This window comes from Poeciliopsis prolifica, unplaced genomic scaffold (genome assembly GCF_027474105.1).
Source record: "Poeciliopsis prolifica strain line A6 unplaced genomic scaffold, Auburn_PproV2 SCAFFOLD009, whole genome shotgun sequence".
Lineage (NCBI taxonomy): Eukaryota > Metazoa > Chordata > Actinopteri > Cyprinodontiformes > Poeciliidae > Poeciliopsis > Poeciliopsis prolifica.
This window is the reverse complement of record NW_026562384.1, coordinates 1,405,890-1,422,397: the sequence shown is the minus strand read 5'-3', so window position 1 is coordinate 1,422,397 and position 16,508 is coordinate 1,405,890. Positions and strand designations below refer to the sequence as shown.

The following is a 16,508-nucleotide window of genomic DNA, read 5'->3' as shown; positions in this document are numbered from 1 at the left end:
TGCAGCCCAAATGTTTCAAAAAAAGTCATATTGAGTAGTTTGATTTTCAGTAAATAGTTGCTTCACTTTTACAATATTGTTCTCAACACATCTGATTATCTCAATTGTTCCATGTGTTTGTGTCCCCACAATCAGCTTCACAAGACGTGGAAGCTTATGGATTAAATAAGCTAAATTGAGCAATTTCTGAAATGTAGCAACATTAGCTCTAATGCCATATTTACGACGGTATTAGTTATTGCAGATAAAGAAAAAAGGTCTAAACTTTCATCCAAAAGGCTCAGAAAATTTTAGATTAATAGAAATTGCAGAGAAAAAATGTGGAGTTTCTAAAGCTGGAAATTTGATAGAAAAAAAAAATTACATTTTGAGATTATTCATATATTTTCTAGAACAAAAAGGAAATTGTTCTTTTTAATTTAATTTAAAAAGAACAGGATAATTTTCAAGAAAATATAATGGAAATTTTCCAATTTTGAAGCTCAAAATTGTTCTAGTTTTTTCTAGGAACTTATTCATTTTGGCAGAAATGTACTTTTATGTTTCCATCTTTTTCATCAGTTGTTATAGTTTCAGAATTGCCATAAGACAGAAATATAGTCCCAAATACTGAAAATTTAATTTGTAATATTTTAAAGAATTTATCAAATTATTAATTATACATTAAAGAAAAGAAAAAAAACTAAATTGTACTCCCTTTTCAATATATAATAAAAGGAATGCAAGTCATCACATTTTGTTTGTCATTTATTGCTCATATAAACGCTCTCTAAATTATTTTTTTGGGTAAAAATAAAATCTATCAATAATAATCATAAATAAAATCATCACAATGACATTCACATGAAATTATATTGCACAATTCCAAGTCTCAACAAGTATCACAGAACACAAGTGTTGTTGCTCAGGCTGTGTGTAGGAATGTTCAGAGGTCAGAGTGCTGAGACTTTTCCTGGGGAACGGAAGATCCAAACTCCGTCATCGATCCGGTCCGCTTTTTGATTATTTATTTATTTATTTTCAAATCACCTCCTATCATGTGCAAACATTAAGATTTTCACTTCAACTTATGAGATTTACAGCAGAACATTTTGTTTTTAGTATCGATTTGGAATGTCTGTGTCTCCAGAACACAACTAAATAAACATAAAAAAAGGAACAAAAAAGACGTGTTACATAATCTCACAAATTAAGTGATTGTTGTTTAGTGAACGTAGTGATTGTTCTTTAGTGAACGTGGCTCTTTTTTACAGATACAACTAGTGATCTTGTTGAACGAAATGAAGTGCCAGCTCCTCGTTTCAGGCCGCTGTGAGCTCGGTTTGCCGTCATTTCACAGCCTTCACCACCCAAGCTCAGACATTCACCTCATAACGCCTCACTTCCTGTCTCTCGCTTGGTATTCTGTGTCAGCAACAGAAAGGGTGAGGAACAGATGCCGCCGGTGGAGCCACCCTAATTTCCCCCGTTCCGCTTGGTGAACCAGGGATGTTCTATGTTTGTGCTCAGCTATTCTCTGCTGCTGCTCTCAGTTCAGGACAGAGCTCCTTCAGCAGCATTTCCATCAACACCTGACACAGAAACACAGGCCGAGTCATTACACATAGCTCTTTAGCTTTGGATAATAAAAATACCAGAATCTACTTTGACGCTTCGCGTGTCCGTCTTACGTAGATGAGATGTTTGTTGGCGTTGGCTTCCTGCAGGGCGTTGAAGATCTTGATGATTCCAAAGCGAGCGTTCTGCTGGCCGACAAGGTTTGCTAGTGCATCTGATCAAAACAAAAACACATATCTGTCCATATGTGCAATAAGAAAATGACAAATTACTGAATACAAATTCTAGCAAAAGTTTTCAAAGTCCTAGAATTAGGCCCAGAAAACATGCCAAGCCTGGTGGTTGGGCATCCAGGAGCCCGTCGTGTTTTTGAGTTAAAAAATGTTTAAAGTTGACAGGAAATTTGAAAATATCACTTGATAATTATGAGCTATCAAAAGTTTGGAAGATTAATACCTGATCACCAAATATAAAGTCTTTAAAAAAATTCAAAACATTTTAAAAAGACAAAAAAAAAAAAAAAAAAAAAGAGTAATGATTAGCCTGGCGGGAGCACAAGATAAGCCTGGTGGCCCGCAAGGCTTATAATACTCTGGGGGTGAAACACTGGAGTGCACAAGTTAAAAAAATAAAAAAAAGAAGCAGAAAGAAAAATACAGATGTTCCAATAATTCAATCTTCAAAAGTCTAAAGATTGATGAATTAATAAAATTGATTTATCACCAAGCTGTACCTTAGTCTTAGCCAGATATTCTCATGTTCCAAAGACAATGCTGTTGTGATAAACTAACAGAAATAAGTGTTTAATTGTGAGGTGCAGCAAATCAGTTTAATAATAATGAAATTCCATTTTATCTTGCAGTTGTGAATAAATTTGTGATGGTTTTCCATACTGGACATCAGCAGAGGCCTGTGAAATCAGCAGCTGAAATGTCAAAGTGGAAGAGGAAGTCAAAGTGGTACACAGGAAGTTTCCAGACATTGCTACCTGGAATGTTGTCCAGGAGTTTCTGCTGAGCCCGCTCCTTGGTTTCGCTGCGTTCTGAGTCGGTCCGGGCCTTGGCGTGAGGCGCCAGCTTCCCGTTAGGCCAGAAGGTGTCCCTGAACACGCTGATGTAGCACACCAGCATCTGCTCGCAGAAGAGCCAGTTTACTGTGTCCCGGATCTGTCTGAGGGAAGGAACGCGTCATGTTAGTGCTGATCACAGACAGACGAAAACCCAGAAAGAACCCCACGAAAAAAAGCCAGTATTTACTTGTTGATAGTTCGTCCAAATGTAACCTGGACTAGTGCAATTAGAGTCTTCCTCACCCACTTAAACACTTAGCAGGAAAATGAGACAGAAAAGCAGTTAGATGAATCCACTCTGACGTGATTTAAGGTCATCATTCTGTTAGCGTTAGCTGCTCACTTCCTCTGAGTTCAAAGATTTCCCCGATCAGCATGAAGCAGGGCTCAGCCAAGGCATTTCTGCGCCCGTCCGCTTCGTCGCCATAGTCCGACAGGTCGCTGTCATCGTCGCCGTCCTCCTGCAGACAACCAATCACAGCCGCGACAGGAAGGGTGAAGCTAAGCATCTCAAATTATCATCCGACCTGCTGGGAAGACAGCACATACCTCAGTGTGGGAAAAGAAATCTCCAGGTAACCTCTCCAGAAAGGAGGCCAAAGAGAAGGAGGACTTCTTCTGAATAGACATCACCTGAAATGCAGAACGGCACAGGAAGCCACGGTTTGAAAAAAAAAAACAAAAATGTGTGTTTTGACTTCAATTTGGATGAAGAGACGATGTTACTTTGAGGTACTCAGGAGACGGGCTGAGGAAGGCGTAGAGTGCCTCCGACTGGCACAGTCGTTCATCTGTCAACAACCGCTGCAACAGAAAATGCCAGTTATCGTCAACAGTGCTTCAGTGGTTTAGAGTCAACATAAAGTTAAAGATTCAAGATCTGATTTCCCACGGTTACATGAAAGAGACATTTGGTTGTTCAGTAATGTATCTTGTCGTATAAAAAGCCAGATTTACAAGGTGTGGAAAATAAACAATCGCCATCCATCAGTCTTACTACAGTAAATCTGTTTTAAAACAGGCTACATGAGCTGATAGTCCAACTAATCAGCTGGCTAACATCAGATTTATTTGTTACAGAGCAGCACAGTGAGACTAAATATTAATTGCTTACCAACATAACCTTCAGAAACTCTCCTAATGTTTATATAGTGGGAGTCTTAAGCACACTTTAAACACACACACACAGTGAACTTTACCTGGAGGAAGGCATTGAGCTGAGTCTTACTCTTCTCCAGAAACTTCTGGTCGATGGATTTGAAGGGAAGTTTACTGAGCGACGGCAACTGGAGTTTCTTCAGACATGGAAAACACTGAGGAGGCCAAATGGAAAATTATTATTGTATTTATAACAGGCGTATAACATGAGCCTTTAAAATATGACTGTAATTAGTATAGACTGTTAAGAATATTAATAGTGGCTTAATGCATTTTCATGTCTGCATAACTTCTCATAAGAATTTTTTTACCAGAAGTGTTCAGTGAGAGTCAGACGAGACCTCATCACAAACGAAACACAGAATAATGCGGTCGTGAAAGAATATAATTTATCTGATTTTCGCAAAACAGTTCTGATTTCCAAATCAATTACAATGCAACAGAAATTATTAACAGGGATAAATGAAGATTGTAGCAGCTGTACCTCGGTGAGTTTGCGGTGTAACATCTGGAACTCGGTGAGTTTCCTCTGGACGCTCCAGCAGCTGTTGGCCGTCTCCTCTCCTTCCGTCAGGCTAACACACACGCTGTAACAAGCTACGGTCTCGCCGCCTTCTTCTGCCGCCTGAAACCATAAAAAAATAAAATAAAATAATAATCAGGGTCCCGAGGGTTCTGTATGAGCGGTGAGGAAAGTGGGCGTGGTTACCTCGGCAACAGTGATGCTGGCCCTCCAGTGACCCAGGTTCTCACACCACCAGTCGGTCCTGGTGATGTGCTGCTGCAGCTCGCTGTGCTCCTTCTCCATGGCGCCGATCTCTTCTTTTAGTTTGCTCACGATCTGCAGAAACACACAGAGACAACCTTCAAGAATAGGGAAAAAATAAAAATCTGATGTCAGAATACTTGATTGAAATTAAAATCTCAGATTTCTTTTTCACATCAGATCAGGTTTTAATCAATGTATTTTTTTGCCACTTTTTTTTTTTAAAGAAGAAATTACAAATGACAAAGTATTTTCTAAAAGTGGCTTTTATTTCCGTCATCCCTTCTGCGAGCTGTAGGACGGGTCAGGCTATGAGAACTGCTGTTTAATTTGGAGAATATATTTCCAATATTAGCAGAGAAAAGAAAAAACAAAACAAAACAAAAAACAATTTTACCAGAACACCTTTTAAAGAGGAAAAGTCAATTTACCGACAAAAGAAATAAATTACAACTTTATTATCATTATTTTGACTTTTCATTTGACCTTATTCACATAATTAAAAAAAACAAAACAAAACAAACACATTTTGACGTGAATATGATCTGAATTCAAACTCCTTATAAATAGATGCTTTGAAACAAGATGGCGGTCTTGTTTGTTCCCTCTGAACTATGGAAACACAAGAAATGCATGGGTAGAAAAAAGAAAAAGAAAAATCCAGATTTTCAAAAAATTAAATCTTCAAAAACCAAAGATTTGATTCATGGATTAACTCTATTAATCATGCAGCTGTAGGTAGATGGAAACCTGAAGAGCTAAGACAGTGGGCTTCTTGTCTGCTACCTTTTTGTCTGGTTTCGGGGCGTTCTGGATGGAGCCCAGCGCCTGCCGCTTATACTCCAGTTTGTCATACAGCTGCCGTAGTTTAGTAGCAGCGTAGCTAGCTTGCTCGTTGATTCCTTTAGTTCCCTCATCGCACTCTTCCTCCCCTGGATCCAGACCCTGGCACTGCACACAAAAGGACACAAACAACACGAGGTCAGCTCACACATAAAGAAGCCAATCTCGTAAAATCCATGTGACGCAGACACATCATCTTTTTGTGTGTGTGTGTGTGTGTGTATCTGACCCCGTTGCCTTTCTCCTCTGGGCTGCACTGTGATTGGCTGTGGGACTCGTCTCGTCTGATCAGCCGCTCATAGAGGTCGGACACCAGGAAGGACGGGTAGTAGCGCTCCCTCATGGTCTCAGCCACCTGGAGAACATTTCAATACGTTTCATTCTTGCTGCAAGAACTGCTCAAACAGCTCCAAACAGAGCTGACATTTTGGAGGAAAAAAAGAAGTTCTTCTACCTCATAAGAGACCGTAGGACTGTTAAGCTAAAATGCGCTGATGTAGCGTCCCTTTAGCACATGGCTTATCATTTATAGCAAAAAACACAAAATACTTCCAACATCAACATGTGAAACGCTCAGGCCAACATCAATAAGTAAACCTGATATGGTTGGCCATTTTTTTCAATTAGTCAATCAATAGAACAGAAAAAAGTGCTTTTTTGCAGAATCTGAATCAGGTGAAGGTAAAACCGAGTCACATGAGGAGTTCTGGGTCAGACATTTTTACAATTTCTTTTTTCATCTTAAAAGTAACATTTTTTTGTACAGTTTTGGTTCACCTGTGAGTGTATCGTTTGTTCATCAAATGGCCTTTTTTGAGTCTTTAATCTCAACCTAATGATTGACCTCTTACAAATTTAGTTGACGGTTATTTCAATAATTAATTCTTCACTACTAATCATCTGTGTCTTATTTTACCTGCTCCTGCAGTCTGACAAACACCTCGGTCCCTCTGTTCCCCACCAGACTCTGCTGGATCTCCTTCAGTAGAAATTTCTCCACTGGAATCTCTTTGCTCTCCACAAAGAACTTCTGGTAGATTTCTCCCACGATTTGGGGCACTTCATTCTGCCAAAACAAACGGAAACCAGGTCACAAAGGCTTGGCATCGCCTTTACACGCTGCACATCAACATCACCCGCCCCCCGCCATGTAAACAGAAAATTCAGAGATACACCTAAAAACAAATATTTACATAAACGCTAACAGAAAAAGCAGCTGGTATTACTGCATGTTTTTTATCTGCAAACTCTAAAATCTTTAACCTATTTAAGTGTACAAACGCTTTCTGGATTTCTTTATAGGATCATATTTCTTATTGAAGTTAGTTCATGAGGTGTAAATTTCCCTGCACTCTTTTTTACTTTTAGTTTGGAATGGCTGGGTTGAACTCTGACATATGTGCGTCCTGCATACCTTATTGGCAGTTTTCAGCATTTCCACCAGTTCCCAGAAGCTTATCAGAGTTCTCTTATCAATCCTCTCCATGTATGCTCGAAAGTGTTCTCTGTAGCCCGGGTTACAAAGAATATCATCAAAGTGGAGGATCTGAAAGGAGGTAGAGATTACAATGAGACCAAAAGCGCTTTAACGTCAAACGACTTGAACAGAACGGCTTTGGTTTTCAGAAATAAAATGCTCCCTCCGGCGTTTCTGTGCCTCTGACCTTCTGGCTCTGGGGTTCGTCGCCGTCATCAGCTCCTCCTTCCTCGCTGTTCTCGTAGTTGGGTCCACCGAGCAGGCGGATGCGTTTCTCGCACTGTTTCTTGGCGACGGTCAGCTGGTTGATGTAGCGTTTCATGTCCCTCGCCCTCAGCAGGTCCGCCTTCATGGCTGCCGACTCTTTGCCTTTGCGCTCTGAGTGAGGGAAACAAAGAGGAAGGTGACGAAGTTACCGAGAGCGGTGATGAGATTAAACCACAGAACTAAAATAATCCCAATACATCCAAAATCTAGGATTTATTTACATTTTTAGTTAGCATGAAGATGGCATTATTTATTGTCCATATCTTCACATTACATTTGAAAAGGTATTTGATAGAGTAGTTCTGCTGGTAAGCAGATTACAGTGTGAATAACTGGTTTATTACAGAAGTATCAGAGCTTCAAAAGAACAGATGTGGGATCCCACCAGGCTGTCTGTTTGGTCACAATATATCTATATAAACAGTTTTTTGTTTTTATTCGTTTCCAGCTGACACTTCTGTTTTTGCTTCATAATCATTACAGACAGCATTCATCTATAATGTGAATAAAAACAGTGTTTCATAGGTAGAGTAAGAAAAGCAAATTAAAGTTTTAAGAGGGATTCTCTATTCCTCATTGGAAACCTTATAATGAATTCATAAAAAATAAAATAAAACCCTCATGTACAGTGTTTAGTAAGAGAAAACTAAACACTATAAAGTCCTCTAAAGGACATCAAGCTAGCTCAGTTTAATGGGAACAATGATGCATCGGTCTAACAAGCCAAACTGCTTGCTGAATTTTGGGAACATGCTGAACACACCCCGTTCAACACACTGTTCTCTCGGCTTCAAAGAACAGAGGCGCAGCAGCAGACTGTGCTGAGGCACACCAATTACTGCCGTCACATTCTGTCAATTTCCTTTTACCTTTTTGCTTCTTGAGCTGAGGCAAGCTGCTGATGGTGGTGGCGTGGATAATTTCTACCACTATCTGATACCTGGGACAGAGATGGAGAGACCAGAAAACGTGAAAAGACATAATAAAACATAATTACGATTGTTCTTTACCGGACAAAACGCCATGAAAGTCTGTGTGTCACCATTATTTCCTCCACTAATGACCCACATGTAACAGTATCATGTCTAACTCCCCTTTGTAGAGCCGCCACACTGCTTTAGAGACTGTTCCTATGGAAACCCTCCACAGGAGCAGCAGCAGCACAAAAAATATTAGTAATTAAGCCGTCTGTTATTGAGTTTATACAGGCAGAGCGGTGCATTCAAAGAACGTCTGCGCAGGTACAGAACATTCTGCGTTTAATGAGGCCGTGTGTGTGTGTGTGTGTGTGTGTGTGTGTGTGTGTGTGTGTGTGTGTGTGTGTGTGTGTGTGTGTGTGTGTGTGTGTGTGTGTCTGTCTGTCTGCCATGCCTGAGTTGTTTGAGGAAATTGACATCAGTGGAAGTTGATATCAGCTTGATGAAGTCTTCGTAAGAGGCAGCGTAGGTGTAGGCCTTTTTCTGCTGCTCGGCCTGCTGCTCCCTCTGCTCCAGCTGAGACAGCAGCATCCTGTTGATGGAGTCCGGGTCGCTCAGCACCTCCACCAGAGGCTTCAACACTGCAGCAACAAGCAACACAAAACACAATCACAATTCAGCGCCGGGAAGAGAAGAAAGAAAAAAGAAAAAAAACAAAAAAAACCTCTGTTGGGATTGATCACAGGTTGTAAAAGAGGGAAAATTTCTTAATTTTAAAACATTCTCCTGGTAAAATTGTGTCATTTTTTTTTTAAATCAAAAATTGGATCTAGTATGACAAAAAACAGATTTTATTTCGAAGCCATATCCTCCAGCTCTAATGGAAAGTGAGTCAGTTTCATTTCCTAGTTTGTTCGATTCCAATAAAAAGATCAGATTAAAAAAAAAAACAACCAAAACAAATCTTGTAGAGACGTAGAAGGACGTCAGCACCTTTGGTTGTGATAACTTCTGTGAGGCAGCAGCGGAGCGTGTGAGACTTGGCGTCCTTCTGAGGCAGCAGACACAGCAACAGGATTCTCGCTACACAACGGAGGAAGGCCAACTCGGAGTCGGGACACACCAAGCAGGGATGGAGAGGAAATGGACGAGCAGCTTCCTCTGATCTTTGTGCACACACACACAAAGTAAATACAGAAACAGATTAGGATGAGACATAGTGTTACATGCACCGTCAAATTCATTTGGAGCTTTTGGACTGCAGGACGGAAGAATCTTATCATGTAAACTACGTATAATGGTTTCTAAAGCTAAATTTAGCAGTTTGAGCTCCATCATCTGTTGAGATTCGACGCTCGTTGTGAGCGCATGTAAACTTCTGAAACACAGACACATTTTTCAATCCGAGCTTCAAATCAAATCAGCTCAAACAGGGTCAGGTTGCTATGACGCATCCAATGCTGAGCTGTTGTCATTCCATTTTTCCTAAACTTGACAGAACAAGAAACACCGCCGTTCTGTCGCCAACCTGTCGTCGACAGACGTCACGGGCGAAGTCAAATCATGAGCTTCGCCCGACGTGCCAGAGTAATAAAAGCAGATGAAGCGTGAAGTGCCGCTCCGCCTGTCCCCTCGGTCATCTTTTGTGCGTATCACTGAGGGGGAAGTGAGCTTTTAATGTCATTCACGCTCCATCAGATTGATGGGATTTCACTCTGTCGTGAAATTGCAGGGGGGGACACTGGTGGGTGTGGAGGCCTTTGACAGGAACTCAAAGTGGAACCCAACTCCTGTGAACACCAACGAGTCATAACGCAGAATGAATAAAATCAATTAGTTTCAATTTGTAAAGGTGGACCGATTAGTTTTCTGGCTGATCACCTATCTGAAAAGTTGCAAAATACAGCAAGCTTTCCAAAGGTAGATAAAATTGGTTTCACATATAAATAACTCCCAGAAATTAAGAAAATCTGGGGCAATTTACTTATCGTATCACAAGTAAATGATACGATAAATGTCTTATAAGGATTTTGATTTATCTTTGCCATGATAAATTCCAATTCAAGATGTTAAAAAGCTGACAAAACAGTTTTTTGTTTTTTTTACTAATTTCTTGACTGTTTTTTCAATTAAAGTATCAACACAATTAATAATAGGTGTGCAGTTTAGTGGCAGTCACAGCCAGATAGTTTCCTAATAAAGTAGCAATAAACGGTTCTTATTGTAACTTTTATTGTTATCGCAATGGTGAGAAAACTTTAATATGGTGAGAAAACTTTAAGCCCACTACACGCTACAACTGCATGCAAATAACAAACCAGACGTGTTTCCATCAAGGTTTTTTGAATTCACATTTTGAAGTATTGCATTCTAAAAAAAAAAAAGAAAGAAAAAGAAAAAAGTTAAAATACGAATAACATAAATACTGAATAAATTCTGACGTAACCAACTTTCCACGTCCACTGGTGGGTCTGTCAGCAAAACTTTGGAAAAAATTTTTTTTATCAAAATTCTACATCTTGTTTGTTCCCATGCGCTTTGCTTGGCCTGGTCAAGTCGCTCCAAACAGAAGCACAAATAATTTGCATTCTCATTTTTGCGACATTTTCAAAGCTCGCTCGAACTCGCCTGGACGGAAACATGGCTGAGTGCATACCTTCCAGACGCAGCCTTGAGGTCGGTGAAGTGGGAGTGAAGGATGCGGACGCTGTCATAGCACACCACGTTGACGACGTCTATGTCTGCGAGTCTGGATCGCAACAGGCCAATCATCTGCCACCAGTCCTCCAGCAGCATGGAGTACAGCTGGCCCTCATCGTGACTCAGGGAGACGTACCAGGACAGGATGTAGTCTCTGTAGGCCAAGTCGAACACTGGGAGGAGACAGAGATAGAGAGAGGATTGCAGTGTAGGTTGGTTTTGTTTGGGAGAGATGAGAAGATGAATGTTATCAGTCATCTCTGTGATAATTTTCTGCATACCTCACTGCCTCTGATGCACCTGGCCTTTGAGGAAATGAAACCTGTTGGACTAACTCTGCAGCTGTTTAATTTGTGGTTAATTACCAAAAAAAAGAAAGAAAACGAAACCAGGCACCAGGGCTGGCAAATTAAACTCCATTTAGAAGCAGAAAGTGACGTGACTAACTGTAGGAGGAAACCAGAGGAGCAGGACACAACCGCGTTCGCCTCATTCGGAACACACGCTCGTGTGATGCTAATCTGAAAATACACAGGACGCCTCATTGTTGGCGTCTATTAGAAGCGCCAATTAGAATTAATGAGGAATATCAAAAGCAAACTTTGGTGATTGTGAGCGCTCTTATGAGTTCATTATACCCCCTTGCTCTTTTTCAGTCTTTGCTAATGGTGAAGTTGTTTTGGAAAACATGGAGAGTCTCTCGTCTGATCAATACAGCCAAAGTGGACTTCGGCTGAGCAGCAAAGATATGCAGAGACACCAAATACAAACACTGAGTCCCAGGACAGGACGAATGTAGCGGTGAAATAATAAAAGAACAAAAACAAAAACACAAACGACAAGGTGTTCTTCACAGTTTAGAGGAAGTTGGGGGTTGTGCTGTCGACAGTGTTATGTCAACTCTGCTTCTAGTGTAAATATAATTAGATTAATAAAAATAATAACTTTAACCCCTGAAAGCCTGAATGTATATCCAATGGTGGATATAATGGTGTTTTTGTTGTCAATTATATTTTAAGTAGCTTAGAGATTATAAATTTCAACATTGTTCCTACAATTATATAAAATGTAGGTTTGATGCTAATTAGATACACCAGGCACTTTAAGACTGAAACAGACTCTCCAAGCTTACAATCTTAGTATATTGATTATTTTACTGTTGCTGTTACTGCTCAGATAAGACTTTGACAATATGTTTTTGAACAACTGCACATTATTAAAATACAGCTCAATTACAGGCAGGCAATTTGGCTTAAAAATAAAATGTGTTTTCCAATCCATACTAAATTAAATTTCCAAACTTAGTTGAGGTTGTTTAGACTTTTTTTTTTTTTTTTTTTAAACAGAGGGTTTTATTTAAATTTTCCTTCATTGAGTTAACTTGAATTCAAAGTTGACCTAAATAGAAGCTGCTGATTATATAATACTGTAGTTCTTGGGTGAGTTAGCATCACTCTGGAAACACAAGAAGCGAATGAGAAAAAAAAAATCATCCACATTTTACAAAAGTTCAAGTTTCCAAAACAGAATATTGAATTAATCAATTTTTTTAAAATATTGATTGTTGCAAGATTACATTGACGCAATCGTAGCCAGTCTTTTGATACATAAAATCAGTGCTACAAATTGAATTCCAACATACACTTGTGTACACACTTCATCGTACAGTGTTTCCAAAATGGCAACATTTTTACTCCTTTGAACATTATTTGTGTCCATGATTTTCTAATCCAACCAGAAGGCGTTGGACTGGACAGAAACTCAGACCGAGTCATCAGATCACGGAGAGCAGAAGCCGACTCCGAATCCAAAGCCATCAACCTACTCCACCTGCCAGTCACAGTGGAGCATGTACAAATCCCCTTCTTCTACTGTGTAGGCGTTTGTTAACTCAGTACAAATCCTGGAGCCATCTGCTGCTTGGCAGACGCTCGCGCACACACATACACACACAAACAGCTCCTCTCATTGTGTAGATGTGTGTTTGTGCAAGTGCTTGTGCATCTCCCTCACCAGGCCTTTTACTGGTGCAACAGTGGGTCACTGAGAAGCAGTGATGAGAGGCAGCAGAACAGCGCCATCACTCAGCATTCTTATTGTTTGTTTTTAAAGCGAAAGAGACTTTTACTAACAGAATGTTTTTGTGACGAAAGATGCTGGAAACAACACACAAGCCTCCATGGAAATGACACAGCTTTCTTACAGTCAGTACATTTTCACCCTGAAGCTCCGTGATCTGACAATTCTCTAGAGCAAAGAAACAAATGAGCAAAGGCTCGAGTCTTTGACTGTACAAAACAAAGAAAGCTCCCCAGAAGTAAAAATCTAGGCAGGAAACTTTAATTGACATGTTAGAAAAGCATTTGCTCCACTGTGGTCTAAAGAGCAAATTGAAATGTTTGAAATCGCTGACCAACTAATCCTTTCGTATTTCCTCCTCATTTCTTCTACGTGGCACAAAAGATTCAAATCTATGATGAAGACTCTCTCAGAGAAACGTGTCGGGAAATGAAAAGTAAAAAAAGTAGAAAAATAAAAAACATAAAATAGACATTAAATAGCTCCATAAAGACAAAATGTAAGACTTGGGAAAAAACATATTTACTTTTTTAATGGATTCAAGACATTTTAAGGCCTTCACGTTAGAAATCAACCCTTAGAAACATGAATTTAAGACTTGTTAAGAATGTGCGGACACACTGTGTCTGGACTATTAAAAATACACAGTTTGATCTTCTCCATTTACAGCTCATAAAGAGAAATCCAAAACATCTGAAGTCAGTATTGGCAAAGCAAAGCTTCACAAAAGCTGGAAGAATCACTGCTCAACCCCAGGCAGGGCGTTTTCACCCAAAACAGCAAAACTTGTACGGCTCGTTCAAGTTTGTTATACGTCAAAGCATCTCTGATGAATTACCTTCTTTCAGGGCTTTGTCCACGTTGTGAGACACCACCACTCTTCTGCTCAGGCCGGACTCCTGCGCAGGCACTGAAAACCGACCCTGAGGGACAACCAGAGCACCAGGTCACTTCACTTTCAACCTCACATTTGGGAAAGCAGAAGAGATTAGCAGTTAGCATTTTAATATATCTAAGAGAGGAGAACTGTATCCCTGATAAACAATCTGTCAGAGCTGACACAACATGTCAACAAGACAGATGTCTGCACCAATCTCCCTCCATCGTCAATAAGTCATCGGCACACAGCAGCAAACGACGCAGCTGAAAGACAGGCCAGCAGCCAGCTGCAAACACAGCATTGTTTTTCTGAAGGAATGGACAATCATTTACTGGGTGTTTAGCGTAAATTAAGCAGGATGGCATGAAAGCCAGAGTTCAAGATTCAACCTATTAGTTCAAGATTTAAAAAAAAAAATTGCAAGAACAAAGAGAAAACATGAGAAATACAGAATGAGAATAGAATAAAACTAAGAGCATGCAGGTATGATAACAACAGGGGTTGGTGTCGATGGAGACTATCAGATTTAAATAATTACAAATCAGAAAGGAAATAATTCAGGAAGAATATAATGTAGTCATCGTTTGATAAGAGGGTTGCTTTCTCTTTAATATTGTAGTAAACAGGTCCACATTTATCTACTGATACTTGACTCTAAAACGGACCAAATCTGATTTTAATTCATTAATTCAACTTTTAGAAATGTGCAGCAGGATAGCAACTTAACCTGGCTCTTACAGCTGAAAATGGACTGAATCCAACATATACTTTCTGAAAATTGTTGTTGAGCTCAAAATAGTTTGAATAATGTATGTCTTTATTTTAAAGATGTGCAAACATCTCTTTTCCACAATTTTTTTTTCAATTACTCACTTGTTTAATGAAAATGATTGTACGTTTAGTTTATTGTTGAACTTAGACAGATAATTGTTTTAAATTTCAGCATTTTCAGAAGAAAATCTTTACAATTTTGATCCATGTCATCAGTTAAAATTATCAATATATTTTTAATTCTTAAGCTACGAACTAAAAATGTTTAATTTGTTTTGTTTTTTATCTGGGCAGGAGGGTACCATGTACTTGCTAAGTGTTTTCTTTTTTCTCCATTGTCTGATGTACTAAAATATGTTCTCTATGAATACATTTCTATAGATACATCCATATTATTAGAAGGAGTAATCTTCCTACCATCAGCCTATTGAAGAACTCCAGACGAGCAGCTGACTGCCTCCTGTTTCGGTCAAAGCAGCTGACTTTCAGAGGGCTCTTCCTGACGAGCAGCACGAAGCTCCCGGCCAGGAAGCACAGTAAGGCGAATGAGACGTAGATGAAGAGCTTCAGCAGGACAGAGGTGAGAGTCAGGCCTCCCCAGGCCAGCTGAAACGCAACAGCCGCCACCACGCCCAGGCAGAAAGCCGGGACGACCCGGAAAGAGGAACCGTTGGTGGAGTCGGCACTGGCAGCCATGGGATCCTCTTCTCCTCCGGTGCTGCTGCTGCTGCTGCTGCTGCGGCGGCTGCTGCTCCCTCCAGCCAGCGGCATAGTGGTAGTTGAGGGGGTGGGCATGCTGCGACCTCACCATCCATATATCTGTCACTGCTTGTTAGGCTGCAACTCCGCAAGTGCCAGCAGCAGGTGGACGCCGTGCACTCCGGTATTCCATCGACTACAGCACTGTCTCCAAGAAGAGGCATCCCCGCTCTGACATCTCCTCCTCGAGCCGCACCGCTACGTCTTCCCCGCTCCTCGCATCGGGCCACCCGGTGGCAACAGGCACTGACTCCGCCTGCAACAACAATCCAGACGGGAAACGCACCGCGCTCGTCTAAGGTTTTGGCAGCAGCCTCTCGGAGAACAGACAGAAAGACTCAGAGTGATGAGACGATGAATGAAGTGAGAAAAGTCGTCACCTTGGAGACAAAGAGGCGGAAAAGAAGCTGAGCGACTGCTCGCCAAACTGAACAAGGAAGATATTTACCTGAAAAATAGCAATAGAGGGCAATATTGTTGCGCTTAAATATACAAAAAAAAGGCTTGTAATTGACTAGCAAGCATACTGACGGAAGGTAGCAAACTAGCTTGCTCGCTTCGTAACCAGTTCAACATCAGCTAAGGTTAGCTTACTCACCTCGCGCTGAAGAGTTTCTGACAAGAACCTCACAATTCTGTTTTCCGAACAGCAATACCAAGTCGTTTCAGCGGGCCGAGCAAGCTTATAAACATTACCACTATTTCGTCAAGGGCCGCTAGACGAAAACAAGTAACCGTTATTCACCTTAAACCTCCAGCTGACTGACAATCTCTCACAACGTGAAACGGTGTCAGCCAATGAGCGTTGGCGTTAAGCGCTGACGTCTCGCCCGTTTTAAACCTCCGCGTAGTTTGAAAGGGCGGGGAGTTCAAGCTTGAACACAGCCACCTATTCACTGGTAGAAGCGCCGCCCAGTAAAGCGGTTTCCCGTAACATTTAATCAAGCGTACCAAAAGATAAAGGCTCGTGCCCCGCTTGTGTGACGACAGATTTTTGTCTCAGACAGCCGTTCACAACAAAGGCGCCATTCAGCGTCAACAGCAGTTAATATTTTCACACGCAGCGATGATAAATCATATGTCAGCCATATCTAAATTAGTTATTAACACGGATATTACTTTCTTAGAATATTTAAAGTGTTTTATTGAGCAGAAACTTCGTTTTTAAGGATAGGTTGGAAGACAGACATGCATGTGTAAAAAAAAATAAAATAAAGGTCACTGAGCAGAAATAGATCTGCATTTTCAGATGTTCATAAGTACAT

At 40.5% G+C, this 16,508-nt stretch overlaps 1 protein-coding gene across 3 annotated transcripts; it reads right to left on the bottom strand.

The window, feature by feature from the left end:
- Positions 1 to 731: 731 nt before the first annotated feature.
- On the bottom strand, positions 732 to 16,107 carry snx25 (sorting nexin 25). 3 transcript variants are annotated; one of them, XM_055034612.1, is made up of 22 exons: positions 15,842 to 16,107; positions 14,902 to 15,691; positions 13,672 to 13,756; positions 10,711 to 10,927; positions 9,048 to 9,220; positions 8,509 to 8,695; positions 8,007 to 8,077; positions 7,058 to 7,248; positions 6,808 to 6,939; positions 6,310 to 6,459; positions 5,623 to 5,748; positions 5,337 to 5,501; positions 4,494 to 4,625; positions 4,269 to 4,409; positions 3,826 to 3,939; positions 3,353 to 3,430; positions 3,176 to 3,259; positions 2,970 to 3,087; positions 2,814 to 2,880; positions 2,546 to 2,727; positions 1,671 to 1,771; positions 732 to 1,571 (listed from the first exon to the last, which is right to left on the bottom strand). In XM_055034612.1, exons 2-22 carry the CDS (start codon positions 15,277 to 15,279, stop codon positions 1,506 to 1,508), a joined length of 2,958 nt encoding a protein of 985 aa, XP_054890587.1. In that variant the 5' UTR covers positions 15,280 to 15,691; positions 15,842 to 16,107; the 3' UTR covers positions 732 to 1,505. The 3 variants fall into 3 exon arrangements, with proteins under 3 accessions (XP_054890587.1, XP_054890586.1, XP_054890588.1); XM_055034611.1 differs by having other exon boundaries at positions 14,902 to 15,623; XM_055034613.1 differs by having other exon boundaries at positions 14,902 to 15,499.
- Between the last annotated feature and the right edge of the window lie 401 nt (positions 16,108 to 16,508).

Bases quoted from the DNA above. Each gene is read 5' to 3' on its own strand.
- snx25 (XM_055034612.1), bottom strand. From the start codon at position 15,279: ATGCCCACCCCCTCAACTACCACTATGCCGCTGGCTGGAGGGAGCAGC. The intron at 4,410-4,493 runs GTAACCACGCCC...TTATGGTTTCAG, and splicing joins CCAGCATCACTGTTGCCGAG to GCGGCAGAAGAAGGCGGCGA. The intron at 3,431-3,825 runs GTAAAGTTCACT...TTTCTGTTGCAG, and splicing joins AGCTCAATGCCTTCCTCCAG to CGGTTGTTGACAGATGAACG.